The following is a 16,430-nucleotide window of genomic DNA, read 5'->3' on the forward strand; positions in this document are numbered from 1 at the left end:
GGCCATTTTCCGGGCGCACATCGGAGCAGGCCTCGTGCTGAGAATATTCGGGAATGGATTCCAGAAGAGAATGGTCAACGACCAGCAGCCGATTGGAGTACTCGGCGTGGATGCGGCTCGCCAATGCCGGCGAGCTCACAGCCAGTTTTGCACCGAAATCGCGCATCCTCTCACGCCAAGTGCGCTGGGGCATGCGGGGGTCGAGGGGCATGAGAAGTCCACCGGCCTTCATGACGGCGATCATGGCTACGACGGCGCAGATGGACTTCTCGAATGTGAATGCCACGACGTCCTCGACCTGGACGCCGTACTTGTGCACGAGGTAATGGCCCAGGCGGGTTGTAGCACGGTCAAGCTCGCCGTAACTCATCTCTCCGTCCCACGAGCAGAGAGCCAGGCGGTCCGGAGTGAGCAGAGCCTGGGCATGGAGGATGTCGTGGACGCAGAGGCCCAGTGGTTTCGTCTCTCGCGAGTTCCATGCTCGGATCTGTTCCAAATCAGAAGTGCTCAACAAGTCAAGGGCAGGGGATGCAGCAAGGTCTTGGAAATGCATGTTTTCCGGTCAGTGTGGGCGAAGCGGTATGGCGACGATCCAAAACCAGGTGCAATAATGGTCCACCCGGCTCTCTGGAGCAGTGTTTTACAGATACTTCAAATGGTTAGGTTGACCGAATAGGCATAGCGGTAAGCTGACAGGGTGCATTGGCGGGCGACAAGGGCGTGTCAGCGGCTGACCTGGGTCGCGGCAGTCTGATGACATGGGCACCCCGCTGGCCGGCGAAAACGACAGCACACCACACTCGAAGGCAACGAACAACAGGCCGGCGTGGGTGTGTTGCTGAAGACCATTTTCGACAACTCTTTTATTTCTTCTCGACATTATTGGAGATGGCATCGACGACCATCACGGCAGCATGCTTGACTGTTCCGGCAGCATGTACATTTTTCAGCCTGCGGCAGAGAGGGCAGTCCCACCAGGCGTACGCCAGCCTGGCGGTGGATGAGGATGGCGATGGGGCCGAGGATGTCGTGGACGACACCCCGCTGGCGGCGCGCACGGCCAGATTGTTTGCGGCGGCGGGAGCCATTTGCGCCGTGGTCGCCTCCGCATTCGCGTCTCTGGACGCGCGGTCGATGGAGAGCTTCATGCTGCTCGCGGGATGGGTGAGACACGCACAGGCGGTGGTTACGAGGTCGTATGCTGACGCAGATTGGGCAGGCCCTTGTCGCATTCCAGGCGCTGCGATTCGTGCGCGAGAAGTCGTCGTCGCTGCGGCGCTTCAGGCTGGGGGTGCTGCTGGCGGGATCCTGCATCGCGCTGCTCGTCGGAGTCGCATTCACCCACTACTTCGCCGCGGCCGACGCGTCGCTGGCATTCCGTGCGGTGAGTGCAGCCGAGTTCGTTGCGGGCGCGACTGCAGCCGTGGGCGGCGTGTCGGTGCCCCGGCAGCAGGCCCTAAGCGAGCCAACCGGCGCCCCCGTCGACGCCCAGAACGCCGTCTCTGCCCTCTCCAAGTAAGCTCCCGCCCGCTAGCCCTTTTCATCACCAACCACTCGCTCACTGCTCTGCAGGTACACCTTCTCCTGGGCCCGTCCTCTTTTGGACCGTGCCCGCGCCCAAGGCACGCTTGAATATGCCGACCTGCCGTCGCTGGACAGCGAAACCCGCGCCCGCCATCTGCACGCCCGCTTTCACCGCAGTCCATCCACGCCGCTGTGGCGCCTCGTCATCGCCGACCATCGCCAAAATTTCATCGTCCAGTGGGCATTGACCGTCGTCGAAAGCTTTCTGCTGGTCGGCCCTCAGTTCTGCTTGTTTCAGTTGCTCAAGCTGCTCGAGCGCAAGGGCACCGAGCCCATCGACCACCGCGACCTTTGGCTCTGGGCTGTGGCCTTGATTGTCCTGAAGATCACACACCTCTTCTGCGAATCATGGTGCGCAGACCCTCCATGCTCTCTGCCAACCCATGCTGACCGTGCCTAGGATCGAATGGGTCAACTTCGCCATGCTGGCTACTCCCATCCGCTCTCAGCTGTCGGCCCTCATCTTCTCCAAGTCCATGCGCCTGAAGGACATCAGGACGGTGAAGAACACGGACGTCGCCGCCAAGAAGCCGAACAGCGAGGACGCAGACTCGGGCATCGGCGACGTCGACGAAGAGGCCCTCGAGATGGAGACGTTGATGACCAAGGAAGAGCGTGATGCTGCCGAGGCCGATGACGAAGCCGACGAAGAAGAACCCAGCCCCGCCGCCCAAGGCGCCATCAACCTGTTGGGTGTTGACGTGCAGCGTGTCTCTGACTTCGCCGGCTACAATGTCCTCATTCCCGGGAGCTTGTTGAAAATCCTCATCGCCGCCTGCTTCCTCGTCAATCTCATCGGCTGGATCAGCACCGTCGTCGGCCTGTCTGTGCCCATCCTTTTCCAGCCCCTCAACCAGGTCGCTACCCGCGGATACTCCAATGCAGCCGAGGCCGTCATGATGGTACGTGACGAAAAGACGCACGTCGTGACTGAAGCCCTGCACGGCATCCGCCAGATCAAGTTCTCAGCCATCGAGTCTCAGTGGCAAAGCGTCATAATGGAGACCCGCAAGCGCGAGCTCGGTGCCCAGTGGCGCCTGTTCAAATGGGGAACCTTTATGACTTTTACCTGGCTTTCCATGCCCATTCTCCTTGGTGCCGCCGCCTTGGGCACCTACGCCTGGCTCAACGGCTCTGTCACTGCCTCGGTCGCCTTCACCGCCCTCTCCGTCTTCACCAGTCTGGAGTGGACGCTGAGCGTGGTCCCCACCACCATCACCGAGTTGATCGACGCCAAGGTCAGCATCACCAGGATTCAGCAACATCTGGACCAGCAGAACGAACGAGGCGACGCCAAGACCGGAGACGAAGTCACTTTCACGAATGCCTCGGTCAGATGGCCTTCAGAGTCCATCGACTCCTCCGCCTTCACGCTACGCGATCTGAACCTCCAGTTTCCCAACAACGAGCTCAGCGTCATCCATGGCAAGACGGGTTCCGGAAAGAGCCTTTTGCTGGCTGCCATACTGGGTGAAGCAGACGTGGTCAAGGGCACTGTTCGCGCCCCCCGCTCTGCATCTTCTCTCGACCGTCGCGACAACCTCGCCACACTGAGCAACTGGATCATCCCGTCCTCGGTCGCCTTCGTTTCGCAGATTCCGTGGATCGAGAATGCGTCGTTGAAAGACAACGTATTGTTCGGACTGCCGTTCGTGGCGTCCAGGTATCGGAAAGTGCTCGATGCCTGCGCCTTGACAAAGGACCTCGAGGTCCTCCCTGACGGAGAAGAGACCGAGATCGGTGCCAGCGGAATCAACCTCAGCGGTGGTCAACGGTGGCGCGTTACCTTGGCTCGAGCTCTGTACTCGAGGGCGGGCACCCTGGTGCTTGATGACATCTTCAGCGCGGTGGATACCCACGTGGGCAAGCATATTCTGGTCAATGCTCTCCACGGCGAGCTGGTGGAGGCAAGAACAAGGATACTCGTCACTCACCACATCGGGCTTGTCTCAGCTCTCGCGAGCTACATCGTTGAGCTTGACGGCGATGGCTTCGTGAAAACTGCCACACATCATCGGCCCTTGGTTCAACACTTCGACACCGACATCTCTGAAGACTCAGAGGACCTGGAAAACGTTGAACTCGAAGGCACGAAAGCCCCGCCGAAGAAGTTCGTCGAGGACGAAGTTCGTGAGAAAGGCAGGGTCAAGCTGGACGTGTACAAGGGCTACATGGGGGCGTCTGGTGGGGTGTCGTACTGGACACTCACCATCGGGCTGTACGTGCTTTCGGCACTCAGCATCCTCGGTCGTTCGTATTGGATCAAGTATTGGACCCAGCAGACGAACTCGAGCGCGCCTGACAAGAAGCCGGATGACGATCTCAAGTTCTATCTTGGCGTGTACCTTGGCATCTCAACGTTCGCTGCCCTCACAATCGCAATCAAGACGTTGACGGTGATGCGCGCTGCGATTCGCGCGTCGCATGCCCTATTCGAGTCCATCACGTACACGGTCCTCCATGCACCTCCACGATGGCTGGACACGGTTCCGGTGGGTCGCATCTTGAATCGCTTCGTGGGCGACTTCGCCCTGGTCGACTCGCGTCTCGGCGGTGACTTCAACTGGTCTTTCCACGGCATCCTGACCATCATGACCATCATCGGCGCCGCGCTGTTCGTGTCTGGGTACATGATTCTGCCCATTGTCCTGTTTGCCTTGGTAAGCTTGTACTACACGAACATCTACCTCGAAGGCGCCAGAGACATCAAGCGGCTCGAGAGCAACGCCAAGTCGCCTATTTTTGAGTTGCTGGGATCCGCTCTCGCGGGCCTGGCAACGATCCGGAGCTTTGGAAAAGCGGACGATTATGCCGAACGCATGTTTGGTCGAATCGACGATTACGGCAAGAGTACCTGGAACCTGCTCTTGGCGACGCGCTGGATGGCCTTCCGGCACGGCCTGTTTGGCAGCATCTTCACGTTCTTGGTGGCTGTGACGGTGATCCTGCTTGACGGCATCAGCGCGTCGCTTGCGGGCTTCACGCTCGGCTTTGCCTTGGAATACTCCAACATCGCCATCCAGACCATCGGGCGGTACACGGGCTTCGAGCTCGATATGAACTCGGCTGAGCGCGTCATCGAATACACTAAACTTAAAACCGAGGACCTCTCGGGATCTCCCGCCCCGCGCGATTGGCCCACGGCCGGGCGTCTCCAAGTGCAGAACCTCTCGGCCAGCTACGCGCCCGACCTCCCCCTCGTGCTCAAGGGCCTCTCCTTCACGGCCGAGTCCCGCCAACGCATCGGCGTGGTCGGGCGGACGGGCAGCGGCAAGTCGTCGCTCACGCTCGCCCTCTTCCGCTTCCTCGCGGCGCGCGACGGCGGCCGCATCCTCATCGACGGGCTGGACATCTCGCGGCTCCGGCTGCACGACGTGCGCAGCAGGCTGGCCATCATCCCGCAGGACCCGGTCCTGTTCTCGGGCACGCTGCGGTCCAACCTCGACCCGTTCGACGAGCACGGCGACGCGGCGCTGCTGGACGCGCTGCGGCGCGTGCACCTGCTCGAGTCGGACGCCGTGGAGGAGCAGGCCCGGGGTGGTGCGGATGGCGCCGGCGCGGCCAACGTCAATATCTTCCGCACGCTTGGCACGCCCATCGCGCGCGGCGGCCTCAACCTCTCGCAGGGCCAGCGCCAGCTCCTCTGCCTCGCGCGCGCCGTGGTGCGGCAGCCGCGGCTGATGGTGCTCGACGAGGCCACGTCGGCCGTCGACATGGCGACGGACGCGCGCATCCAGCGCAGCATCCGCGAGGACTTTGGCGGCTGCACGCTGCTCGTCATCGCGCACCGGCTGAGCACGGTGGCGGACTTCGACAAGGTGCTCGTCATGGACGACGGGCGGGCGGTCGAGTTTGGCAGCCCGGCGGAGCTGCTGAGGGGACGGGGCGTCTTCTGCGAGATGGTGGGGGCGAGTGGAGAGCGGGAGGGGATTGAGAGGGCGGTTTTGGGACCGGGTAGGTAGGTGGATTGGTTGGCTGGCTGGCTCTCTGGCTGGCTGGCTGGCGGGCTCGGTTGGGCAGAGAGGAGGATGGAAATGGTGGCATTGCCCGAGCAGTGCTGCTGCTGCTCGTCGTGCTGCAAGGCCGGCGCAGTCCCCGGTCCGCCCCCTAATCAAGGCGGGTGGTGGTTTCGTTTCGTGCATGGCGCCGTCGCACAGCTACATACTAGACGTGTTTGTTGTACAGGGGATCTACCAAGCTTGTAGACGTGGCTTGGGGCGGCGACGTCATTGCGGAAGATGGCATAAGACGGAGCTCTGGTGTGAGATTTTAGTAAACCCCTTTTTTGCGTGGCCTTGTAGTTCTGAATCTCAGCTCGAGTCACAAAGCACATTGCTATCAGCATCAGGCGTCCGTCGGGCTGACTCTCCAGGGTGTCGTGAATCAGTTCGATCGGGGTGGCAGCGGCGGTGTGATAGCCCGTGGAGTGCAGCGAGCCGGGTAGATGACAAGCGATGGCTCGACGCAGGCAGGGCCTCTTGGTGCAAGACGTTGTGTTTGCAGGCGTCGCACGGAAGTTGGCGAGCCTAGGTAGGCGATGGTGTTTGGAAGATGACGGCGGTGGGGCTGTTGCTCGCAGGCGAGCAGGGCATGGTCGGCGCGACGAAGCGGAGGATTGTGGCTGGCTAGCCGGGGTCCGCAACAGGCAGGTGCGATAAGCCAACCAAGGCGACACACACGGCGGCCACACCAGCGGGATCGACGTCCGCTCGCGCGAATGGGAGCTCGCGTCCCTGCCAGGGCCCTGTGACCCGGATCTCGATGGATTCATGCCCGCCGGGCCTGCAGCAATCGCACCACACGCAGCGCCCGGACACGACACTATCGGCGGTTCGGTTCTGGCCGTGGCGCCGTGGGGGCTGCAACGGCTGCCGGTCTCGACTCGACTCTGAGCTTGATGACAGCGATTCATCACCACCGCCCCTGGCTTACTGTCGCCAGGTGCCAGCCTGGACATCACATCACGCCGCCGCAACCTTCCTGATCCCACCGGCGTGCAGAGTAAGCCTCCTCTGCCCGTCATCACGCCTCCCCGCCCACTCCCCGCCCACTCCCCGCCCGCTTCCCGCGAGGTCGGACGAGCCGACTAGCAGTCCCAACTCGCACACAAGCATGGGTGCCAATGAACGATTACGAGCGCTAGCCCTGCAGAGCAGGGATTGGCGCCTTGGACTCGCGTTCGTTGCCAGCTTCTCACGCCCATCATCAGCACTACCGGCCCATTGCCGCATGCCCCTGTGAGGATGGCCAAGGACATCACGCTCCCCCGCTGTTCATCCCAGACATGAGCGCGAATCAAATGAGGGGGGTCTCTTCCGTTTCATCCCCCGCCAACACATGATCTTCCTCTCCATCACCCGACATTTCCAGCTGCGGTCCATGATACTTGACTCCGTATCTCCATCTGTAGGAGTGCAGGGTCCCCCAGATAGCCGGTACGCGTTACCCCAATCCGGAAGTCGACGCTTGCGGGGCAGCCAACCGCCGCCAGCACCAACACACTATCGAGCATTTTGATTGGCTCATATTTCGCCCCTGAGACCGCCCTCGCGTCATGACGTCGCAGCAGCCCGACCAAATGTCGCAGAATATGCTGACAGCCTGGCCAGAAAATGGTCCATAGGGTGGTCCCCGCCCCGAGCACCCTGATGCTGCTTATAGTCTGACTGAGGGCTATGCTCCCTCATCAACCATGACCGTTTCCGTCCAACTGTCCAAGTCCCGTTGCACCACTCGTCCTGCTGGTGACGATACGGCTGAACTGGAAGAGGAATTGGCGAATGCTACCACCCCTGTCCAGCGCCGCCGTCTACAGAACCGCATTGCACAGAGAAACCACAGTGAGTGCTGACTGCTGCTGCGCCGTCCGAGCACCATCTGATTTGAATGTCCTACAGGGAAGAGAGTCCGTCTGGCCCAGCAGCAGGAACGCGAGCAGGAAGAGGAGCAGCAGAGAGAGCAGCAGCAGCAGCAGCAGCAGCAGCACCAGGACCAGGAGCACCACCAGGAGCACCACCAGGAGCACCACCAGTCTCCAGAACGACACGTTTCTGACTTGGACGAAGAGAGCCGAGTCGACTGCACCGGTGAAATCCCCGACCCGGGAATGGCAGCCCTCTCCTCGGCGACCCCAATGCGCCACTCCGACCTGCACAATTCGTCGGTGCGAAGTCCGCCCATGTCCCGCATGAGCATCGACAATACCTTTCCGTCTTCCCGAGCCACAGACTTTGACTTCAGCATGCCCGCCAGCACCACCAAACCGCCTACGCCCGTGTCGGTAGACAACGCAAGCAGCAAGAGCTACCGGAACAGCGTGTCAGGCGGCGGCTGCTCGTTTTGCGTCTCCTGCGGCGCCGTCAACGACGTCGTCGACACGCAGTCGCTCTTGGACACGAGCCGCCGCATCCAAGACTGGCGGCCCGTCTCGCCCATTGACTTCGACGACGACACCAACGGCTTCATATCGCTATCACAGACACAGATGAACCTAGATCACCACCAACCAGCTCCGCCGCCGCTGCCGCCACAACCGCTACACCAGCACCAACAACACCAGCACAGCCACCAGAACAGCCAAGTGTGCCACCACTCCCACCACCACCCACACAATCAAACCATCACCCCACCCCACCACCAAGACCGCCAACCCCAACCCCCGCTCGCATCCCGCCCCACAACCCGCCGATCCTCAATCAAAAACCCCCACACAACCACCCTTGCCGCAACCAAGGCCGGCACCCCGCAAAAATGGACCACAGCCCTACACATCGCCACGGAGCGCGGCCACGAGAAGTCGGTCCGCCTGCTGCTGAACCAAGCCGGCGCCAACGTCAACGAGAAGGACAGCAGGGGCTCGACGCCGCTGCACGTGGCGGCGCAGAACGCCGACGAGGGTATGGTGCGGCTGCTGTTGGAGTTCGGGGCGGACGTGAACGCGTGCGACGAGAGCGGGTGGACGGCGGTGCACCGCGCGGCGGAGATGGAGGGCGGGGAGGGGGTGTTGGCGGTGTTGCTGGGGGGTGTGGAGGAGGGCGGGTTCTGAATGTCATTCTGCTTGGAGAAAATTCATGGGCATGCGTGGCGTTTGGCTGGCTATGCGTTGGAGTGGGTTTGCTTTGGGGGAAGGGGTGTTTTCTCAGTGTTTTGGCTGTTCTGTTGTTGTTGCTTCTTCTTTGGTTGTTGTTGTTGTTATTCTGCTTCTTCTTCTTCCCCCATGGCTCTGGCTTCATATGCATTGTACATACAGCAAGCATAGCATCGCATCCGGACGTGCTTCAAAGAACAGACAGATTCGCGGACAGGAGACGCCTTCGGCACACGGAGTCTCCTCTCAAAACATAGACAAGACCAATGAAAGACAATGAAGAGCAACGAGAGTGCGAACCACTTTTCCAGCCAAACAACTCTCCCCCCTCAAAAAACACCTCTCACCCATAAATCTTCTGCAACTTGATCTGATTCCACTCCCACGCCGTGAGGTCCGGATACTTCGCCGGACACCCCCGCTCCTCATCGACAAACACCTCGATGGGCTTCAAGCTCTCTCCGCGCGCCACTTTCGCGAAATACGCGACGCTGTACCGCGGCGCCAGCACCCCGGCCTCGCGGTCGCGCTCGCTGACCGGCACCGTCACCCGGTGGCTGACCGACGTCAGCACGTCGTTGGTCAGCCGCTGCAGCGAGTCGCCAATGTTGACCAGGATCTCGCTCGCCGAGCTCGCTTCCACGGGGAAATACGTCCCCGGCGCGCTTTGCGACTCGACTTCCAGCCCGCCGACGCTGTCTTGGAAGAGGAGCGTCACCGTCCCGAAGTCGGTGTGCTCGCTGATGCGCGACATGCGACCCGTGCGGAGGGAGGGGATGTCCTGTTTGGGGGGGGATGGGGTTAGTGGGTGGTTTGATGGAATGGATGGTCTTGAGGGGAGGGGATCGATGGTAGTGATGGTGGTGATGTCGGATTAAGGTGTTTCGGGGATGAGGGATGAATTGGGGGAGGGCTGCGGATGCGGCGTCGGGTATCATCTTGGCGCCGGGCCGGCCGGGGTGGGGTCGGGGTTGGCAACGCTGGGTGTTCGTGTGGGGAGGGGGGGTTTCATGCAAGGCATATGTACATCTCCTCCCTGTCTGTGTCTGTGCTTAGGGTTCGGGGGGGCTGTTTAGCTTACGATTGGAGGATAGTAGTTCAAGCGCATCTCGCTGACGTTTTCGCGACACCGTTCGACGAGGTCGACCTTGACGCCGCGGCCCCGGAAGCCGCGCTCGAGCGCCCGCAGGATGCCAATGTGCACGTCTTGGCACATGTCGTAGAATTTTTCCATGTGTGCCCGGAAGCCCGGGATGTCCGATTCTGCGGGCCATTTGTTGGCGTAGAGCGGATCGTCGATGGCGCCCGTATCGAAGGATTCCTGTTTCAGGTATCCGCCCGGGGAAAGGGCGGAGTAATGGTTAGCCTCGCTCAGAGAGATGAGGCTAGGTTCACAGGGGTGATACGAGAAGGCTGAGGGAGTGTTCCGATGATGCCGCCGAGGTTCACACGATGGAAGGTTGTCAAGTGAGAACAGGGGTAAGATGTACTGGGAGTGCCGCTGCCCCATCGTACTCATCACTACTGATGGCTGACTTACCTTGAGATCAAAGACGCCATCTTTGTTCGCCCTCTGCTTGACGCCCTTTTCAAAGTCTGTGATGTTGTCCGATCTCTCTTGGCCGGCGCACACCCAGCCCCGGTTCGGGTTGGCGCGGGGGGGATGCGCCACGCTGCGCTTGACGTGATCGGGCAGTTGAAAGAACTTCCGGTTCTGTTCGCACATGCAACACCATGTCAGCATAGTAGCAGGTGCGTGCGACAAAAGTCCATTCTAGTCATGGCTTTTGGTGATGTTCGCCAACTTACCCACTGGAAAATACCGTCGATGTCTTCGTCCGGGATCCCATGGTTGATCAGTTTCACCATGCCCTGCTTACTGAACCCCTCGATGAGTGCCTCGCAGAAAGCATCTTGCTCCGCAACAGAGGCGTTAGGAGCCAGCGCCTTCCCATCAAGCAATCTGATGGTGGTCGACATATTTGTGGGCTTGTGTTTCTCGGTGGCGGCGTGGGTGTGCTCTCTCGAAGAGGGAGACCGGTGTGCGCAGTGAGTTCACAGTTCGATCTCGGGCCGGTTGGCTTTGCTGTGTTTTTCTCTGATCCCTTGCTGGCTTGAGAATTGATTCGCGTGTCGACAGTGGGCCAGAATGGCGTTTGTGCGGTTCCTGATATGGGAACGCACAGTTTGTGGGCATCCTCCCACGCTCTTCCCGCCGTCAGCATCTACCTAGCTGACATCGGCTCTATCGACACAAAGTATGTTGCACTAGCTGCATCTCTCCGCTGACAAAATGCCAGATGTGGGCTGGTCTTATCCGACTTCGCCGCAACGACCGCCGCCGACCGAGCAGAACAAGGTCAGCAGGCTTGGCAGGTCTGGGGATCCTTGCGAGCCTGCTGGATTCTAGTCTGATACTTGCAGACTTGTAGTGTAACGTCAGTAGTGGTGAATTTCGCTGTCTCAACGAGTGTTCTAGATAATGTGCACGTGCAAAAATGTAATCATCGATCACTGTCTCAGATCTCGCAGTCCGCACTTGAACAATTGTATTCATTCTTTGTATTCTGATGGCAAACATAGAAGTCGGATAAAACATCAGACTAGTTAGGTAGAACGAGTCCTTCGCTCTCAGGTGCAAAATTCCCTGCCGCTGAGGTGTAGCTCGAGCTCGTAGTCCGGCTGGAACTCGCGGTACAAATTATTCTGGCTTCACTGTCAGCTGGATCCGCGCGAATAGCGTTCACTAGCTCTATTACCGCTTCGCTCGTCATCTTGAAGTTGTAGACGGCCTCTTCGTCAGAAATGATTCTTTTCTTCAGCCCATTCGCGGCCGCAGCCTCGGCAAGAAGCTGGACCTGACAGCTCGTCTCCATCAGACGGAAGAGATAGGCGGCCTCGTCGACCGTCTCGCCCACAGTAAGCATGCCATGGTTCATGAGAATACACGCCTTTGCGCGGCCAAGCGCATGGGCAATGCGTTCTCCCTCGCTCCCATCGAGTGCCAGGCCGCCATACTCGGCATATACTGCCTGGGCGCCGAAAATATTGCAAATGTCTTGGTTGAGCATCTCGAGCGGACGGGCAAATGCCGACCAGGCGCGACCGTGGGGCGAGTGGGTGTGGCACACGGCGTGGACGTCCGGGCGCGCCTGGTGGACGGCGCGATGGATGAGGAAGCCTGTTGCGTTGGCCGGACGGCCGCTGCTGCCCTCGACCAACACTTTCCCCGTCTTCATGTCCAGCAGGATCATATCGGACGCCCGGAGCAGGCCGTAGTGCACGCCCAGAGGATTGATCCAGAAGGCGTCGGTGACGATGGGGTCACGCACGCTGATGTGGCCCGACATACCTTCGGTGAAGCCGTGGCGGGCGAAGACCCGAAAGGCTCCAGCCATGTGTTCGAGCTGCCATTTGCGCTTCTTCTCCAGGCTATTGAAGGAGGGGATTCCTGTTAGAGCGAGTGGGCCGTGCGACATGGCTTCGAGTGGGGTGGGCTCCATCCCCTCGACATGCTGTTTGGCCACCACCAACGTGGCCTCGTTGTCGTTCGTGATGGATCCCATGATTTGAGGAGTATGCAAAAATCGAATAGCAGTGAGTGTGGTGCAGTGATGGACTTGGTGTTGCTGCAATGGGTAGATTGAGTTACGACCAATCAGAATACTCGTCCTGCTGAAAACACGCCAGGAGTCAGCAACACTTGCTGACAACCCGCCAACCCAACGCGTGTCTGACTCCCCCATCAGAGACATATAGATTTAAGCTTGGCGCCAAAAAACGCCAGGTCTCACCAGCCAAAGGAACAAACATGGACTTCCCTCAACTCGACTACGCTGACGTAACCAGCGGTGACCCGGCTCGCCGCGAGAGGTTTGCCGCCGAGTTGGTCAAGAGCTTCGAAACCTTTGGCTTTGCCTCAATCATCAACCATGAGGTGCCCGAAGAAACAATCAAGGAGTGCTTTGAATATGTCAGTGGCTTCATTCCAGTGGAATCATTGCACTAACAAACTCCTGTAGAGCCGCAAGTTCTTCGCGCTCCCCCACGAGACTAAGATGTTGTCGAAGCATCCTCGGGGAATAGCACCACGCGGCTACAGTTTCGTAGGCCAGGAAAACCTGTCCAGCCTGACCCGAGCGGACAGAAACATGGCCAAGTACATCGAAACAAAGGTGAGCGACGCAGCCCGACCATGCTGATTGAAACTATACTAACCCATCAATAGGAGTCATGGGACCAGGGAGCGCCGAATGACACTCCCAACCCCACCAACTGGGCTGCCACCGAGGCGATCCCGGGATTCCGAGAATTCATGGAAGCCATGTTCAACACGATGCACGATTTCGAGGAGCGGCTGCTTTCGGCACTGGCGCTGGGGCTGGGACTCCCCGCAACACACTTCGACCGGATGCACACGGACCGTGTCAACGAGTTCCGGCTGCTGCACTACCCAGAGGTCAAAGTCAAGGACATCCTGACGCCCGACGCAACGCAGCGCACCCGGGCATCCGAGCACACCGACTTCGGCAGCCTGACGCTGCTCTTCCAGGACTCGGTCGGCGGCCTCGAGGTTGAGGCGCACGACCAGCCCGGCACCTTCTACCCGATCAAGGCCGCCAGCCCGGCCATGATCATCAACATTGGCGACTCGATGCAGCGCTGGACGAACGACCGCCTGCGCTCTACCATTCACCGCGTCTCCGTGCCGGCGGCCCTGCGCAAGGCTGGAGAGGATGGCTCCGAGGATGCAGTAATCCCGTCGCGGTACTCGATTGTCTTTTTCGGGAAGCCGAACAGGGATGTTTCGCTGTATCCTTTCCCCCAGTTCATGAAGACTGGAACAAAGTACCCTGACATCACGGCTGGCGAGTACAACCATGTGAGGGTCGTGACGACGCAACCACAATAGATTGCTGGTGCGCGTTGCAAGCGGGCACTTTCACCCCGCTTGATCCATCTAGCAAGCCCAAACGCTTGACTTGATTAATCTTCTTTTACCCCGCTGGTTTGCAGGCAAAAGCAAGTAATCTTTATGTATTTTAGATAGTGAATAGGCGTAGACACGCCTTATCTTCGAATTAAGGTGTCTGTAACAACGTTGACACTGTGATAAGCATCGTAAATTCGTGAATGGCGCTGGAGGGGGCACCAAAGGGGGGCCAAGGGCCTTGACACCATGCTAAGTATCGTGGCGTTTAAACAGAGGAGGATCGGGGCACGGCCCTCTTCTACTAATTATAGGCGAACAGAGTGCGAGCGGTTCAAGCTGCGACCCCTGCCATGACACCAATCGATAAGAAATACATGAGATCTTCACAGGCTCTTTCATAATCTATTTATGTAACATTCACAGCTCCTCTCCGCCCACAGCCTGCCACGCATTCAAATTATCGGCCCAGATTTCCAATTGGCCAATCTTTCCATCGCCGTCAAAACCACTCAGGACAAATACAAAATGCTCCTCCCAAGTACGCTTGGTTTGCACGCTAGACAGGGCAGCGTGGCACTTGACCAACACAGCACCAGCTCCTTGGTCGGGGGAGTGGCGAGCGTTTGTGTCGACAACGTATGCGTTTTCTGCCGGTAGGGTCTTTTCGTGCGCATGGAGGGCCAATTTGGCGCCCAAGAGGTCGAAGTAGTCGTCGCAGGTGGTGCTGCTGTCGATGGCCGTGTTGCTACTACGACGACCGCGGAAGAGGGTCCCGACGAAGGGGAGACGCTTCTGGGCCCATTCCGGACCATGCTCGATGATTCGGGCGTCTTTGGCGACGAAATATTCTGCCAGAAGCTCAGGCGGGGGGAGAGAGCCCGAGACGAAGGCGTCGGAGAATTTTTGGGCGACGGAGCGGAGGACGTCGTAGCGCGAAGTAGTATCAGCCATGATGTTTGAGTGAGTTGGGACGCAATTCTGGGGAGCGCAAGAACGGCTCGCGCGAGGATGGTAGTTGGGATGCATACTCCATCACGTGCTACTGCTGTCTGTTGAAGATGGTGGCTGACAGAGGACGCACAGAGGACGCTGACATGGGTGACGGCTGCTGACATGTCCCACGATGCTGACATGCATCCACCCCTGCAACAATGCTGACACTGCAGTCACACCGGCCCGCGCCGCAAGCCCGCGCCGCGCCATTCGTCTCTTTGGTGCGTCCAAGCCTGCCCCGCAATTGCTGCTGCTGCTGCCTGTCCGCACCTCACCATGGCTTCCACGCCCGCATCCGCCTTCGCCTGCAACACCTGCTCCACCGCCTTCGACGATGGCCAAATCCAGCAACGTGCTCACGTGCGAGACCCATGGCAGTGAGTTGCACCCGCAGCACCTGGCTGCTTGAGCATTACTAAGCCTGGCACCAGTCAATACAACATTCAACGCCGGATAGCCTCACTGCCGCCCATAACCCAGCAGCAGTTTGAATCAAACGTCCAGCCCACCACAGCCCCAGTCTTCCCCAAGAACAAACATGCAAACGGCAAAATCTCCACCGGCCCCACCAACCAGAAGCACCGCCCGAGAGACAAGCAACCTCCATTCCCATCCCCATCATCCGACTCAGGCACAGAAGTGATCGACCCAGACCGCGATGCTCCCCGCCCCTGCCACTCCCCCTCCATCTCCTCCGACTTCGACGATGAAGACGAAGACGAAGAATCAGAATCAGAATCCCCACCCGTAGACCTCAGCCCAACGACCTGCCTCTTCTGCCCCTCGCCCTCCCCCACCCCCGCCGCCAACCTCGCCCACATGTCCACCGCCCACGGCCTCTTTGTCCCCTCCCCCGCCCAGCTCATCGACCTCGACACCTTCCTCCTCTACCTCGCCGCCCTCGTGCACCGCCACCACGAATGCCTCTACTGCGCCGCCGCCTTCGCCTCCGCCGCCGCCGCCCAGACCCACATGCGCGACAAGGGGCACTGCATGATCAACCTGGACGAAGACGTCGAGGGCGGGCTGCTGGACTTCTGGGAGTTCGACGACGAGGATGACGGGGACGAGGACGACGAAAACGATGATGATCGTGAAGGCGGAGCGGCGGGCGCCGCCGGCGGCGCACCCGTCAGCGTCTCCGACACCGAGATGCGTCTCCCGTCCGGCGCCATCGTCGGGTCCCGCCACCACGCCGAGAGCGGCGTCGTGCACGGCCGGCACGGCCTCGTGGGGGCGCGGGCCCAGGCCGCGAAGCGCCGCACTAGGCTGGCGATTGCGGAGGGTGGAGAAGCGGAGGGGGAAGAGGACGCGGATGCTCGGCCGCAGCAGCAGCAAACGGCGAGCAGTAGTAGGGATCGCCGGGTTGCGGTGAGGGGGGAGATGGGGCTGGTGGGCGTGCCGGAGCAGCAGAGGAGGGCGCTGGTGGCGGTGGAGAAGAAGATGATGAAGCGGGAGGCGGTGGCGCGGGCGGCGCAGCGGTGGGCGACGGAGAAGGTGGCGAATAGGCAGAAGTTCTTCAAGGTGAGTGGGTGGGTGGGTCGGTTTGCTTGCGGGATGTGTTTGCTGACACTGTGTGATATCTGTAGCCTGATGTTCCGGGGAGGAAGAATGGATGATGCTATGTGTGTTTGTCTGATGATGGGGTTTGCCCGAGGGAAAGGTGACTGCTGCTTGAGAGATAGAGCTGGAAGGCGCCCCTCGTAGAGTATTCCGTGCCAGCCGCAGTTGGATCTATTACGTTGATCGGTAGTTTATCGTGCAGATTAAACTGGGCTTCTATCATCTTGAAAAAAGAACGAGAAAAAGATGCACTGATTAAAGGGTGACAAT

General features: G+C 59.8%; 7 protein-coding genes across 7 annotated transcripts; 4 read left to right on the top strand and 3 right to left on the bottom strand.

Annotated features, from left to right (window-relative positions):
• Positions 1-888: 888 nt before the first annotated feature.
• Positions 889-5,546, top strand: BKCO1_1000540 (atp-dependent bile acid permease; the record flags this gene model as incomplete). Its single annotated transcript, XM_020269949.1, has 4 exons — positions 889-1,164; positions 1,220-1,515; positions 1,573-1,935; positions 1,985-5,546. 4 exons carry the CDS (start codon positions 889-891, stop codon positions 5,544-5,546), a joined length of 4,497 nt encoding a protein of 1,498 aa, XP_020135495.1.
• Positions 5,547-6,963: 1,417 nt separating this feature from the next.
• BKCO1_1000541 (receptor-interacting serine-threonine kinase) lies at positions 6,964-8,629 on the top strand (the record flags this gene model as incomplete). The annotated part of the gene is made up of 3 exons (XM_020269950.1): positions 6,964-7,019; positions 7,246-7,424; positions 7,482-8,629. The coding sequence occupies 3 exons, from the start codon at positions 6,964-6,966 to the stop codon at positions 8,627-8,629; spliced, it is 1,383 nt and encodes a 460-aa protein (XP_020135494.1).
• Positions 8,630-9,014: 385 nt separating this feature from the next.
• On the bottom strand, positions 9,015-10,651 carry BKCO1_1000542 (clavaminate synthase-like protein; the record flags this gene model as incomplete). The annotated part of the gene is made up of 4 exons (XM_020269951.1): positions 9,015-9,452; positions 9,753-9,992; positions 10,212-10,385; positions 10,481-10,651. The coding sequence occupies 4 exons, from the start codon at positions 10,649-10,651 to the stop codon at positions 9,015-9,017; spliced, it is 1,023 nt and encodes a 340-aa protein (XP_020135493.1).
• Positions 10,652-11,302: 651 nt separating this feature from the next.
• BKCO1_1000543 (aldolase) lies at positions 11,303-12,237 on the bottom strand (the record flags this gene model as incomplete). The annotated part of the gene is made up of 2 exons (XM_020269952.1): positions 11,303-11,377; positions 11,431-12,237. The coding sequence occupies 2 exons, from the start codon at positions 12,235-12,237 to the stop codon at positions 11,303-11,305; spliced, it is 882 nt and encodes a 293-aa protein (XP_020135492.1).
• A 245-nt stretch (positions 12,238-12,482) lies between these two features.
• On the top strand, positions 12,483-13,583 carry BKCO1_1000544 (thymine dioxygenase; the record flags this gene model as incomplete). The annotated part of the gene is made up of 3 exons (XM_020269953.1): positions 12,483-12,644; positions 12,694-12,846; positions 12,900-13,583. 3 exons carry the CDS (start codon positions 12,483-12,485, stop codon positions 13,581-13,583), a joined length of 999 nt encoding a protein of 332 aa, XP_020135491.1.
• Positions 13,584-14,021: 438 nt separating this feature from the next.
• On the bottom strand, positions 14,022-14,555 carry BKCO1_1000545 (transcription elongation factor s-ii protein; the record flags this gene model as incomplete). The annotated part of the gene is made up of 1 exon (XM_020269954.1): positions 14,022-14,555. One exon carries the CDS (start codon positions 14,553-14,555, stop codon positions 14,022-14,024), a length of 534 nt encoding a protein of 177 aa, XP_020135490.1.
• Positions 14,556-14,873: 318 nt separating this feature from the next.
• BKCO1_1000546 (zinc finger protein yan) lies at positions 14,874-16,216 on the top strand (the record flags this gene model as incomplete). Its single annotated transcript, XM_020269955.1, has 3 exons — positions 14,874-14,974; positions 15,029-16,121; positions 16,187-16,216. The coding sequence occupies 3 exons, from the start codon at positions 14,874-14,876 to the stop codon at positions 16,214-16,216; spliced, it is 1,224 nt and encodes a 407-aa protein (XP_020135489.1).
• Between the last annotated feature and the right edge of the window lie 214 nt (positions 16,217-16,430).

This window comes from Diplodia corticola (genome assembly GCF_001883845.1).
Source record: "Diplodia corticola strain CBS 112549 chromosome Unknown scaffold1, whole genome shotgun sequence".
NCBI lineage: Eukaryota > Fungi > Ascomycota > Dothideomycetes > Botryosphaeriales > Botryosphaeriaceae > Diplodia > Diplodia corticola.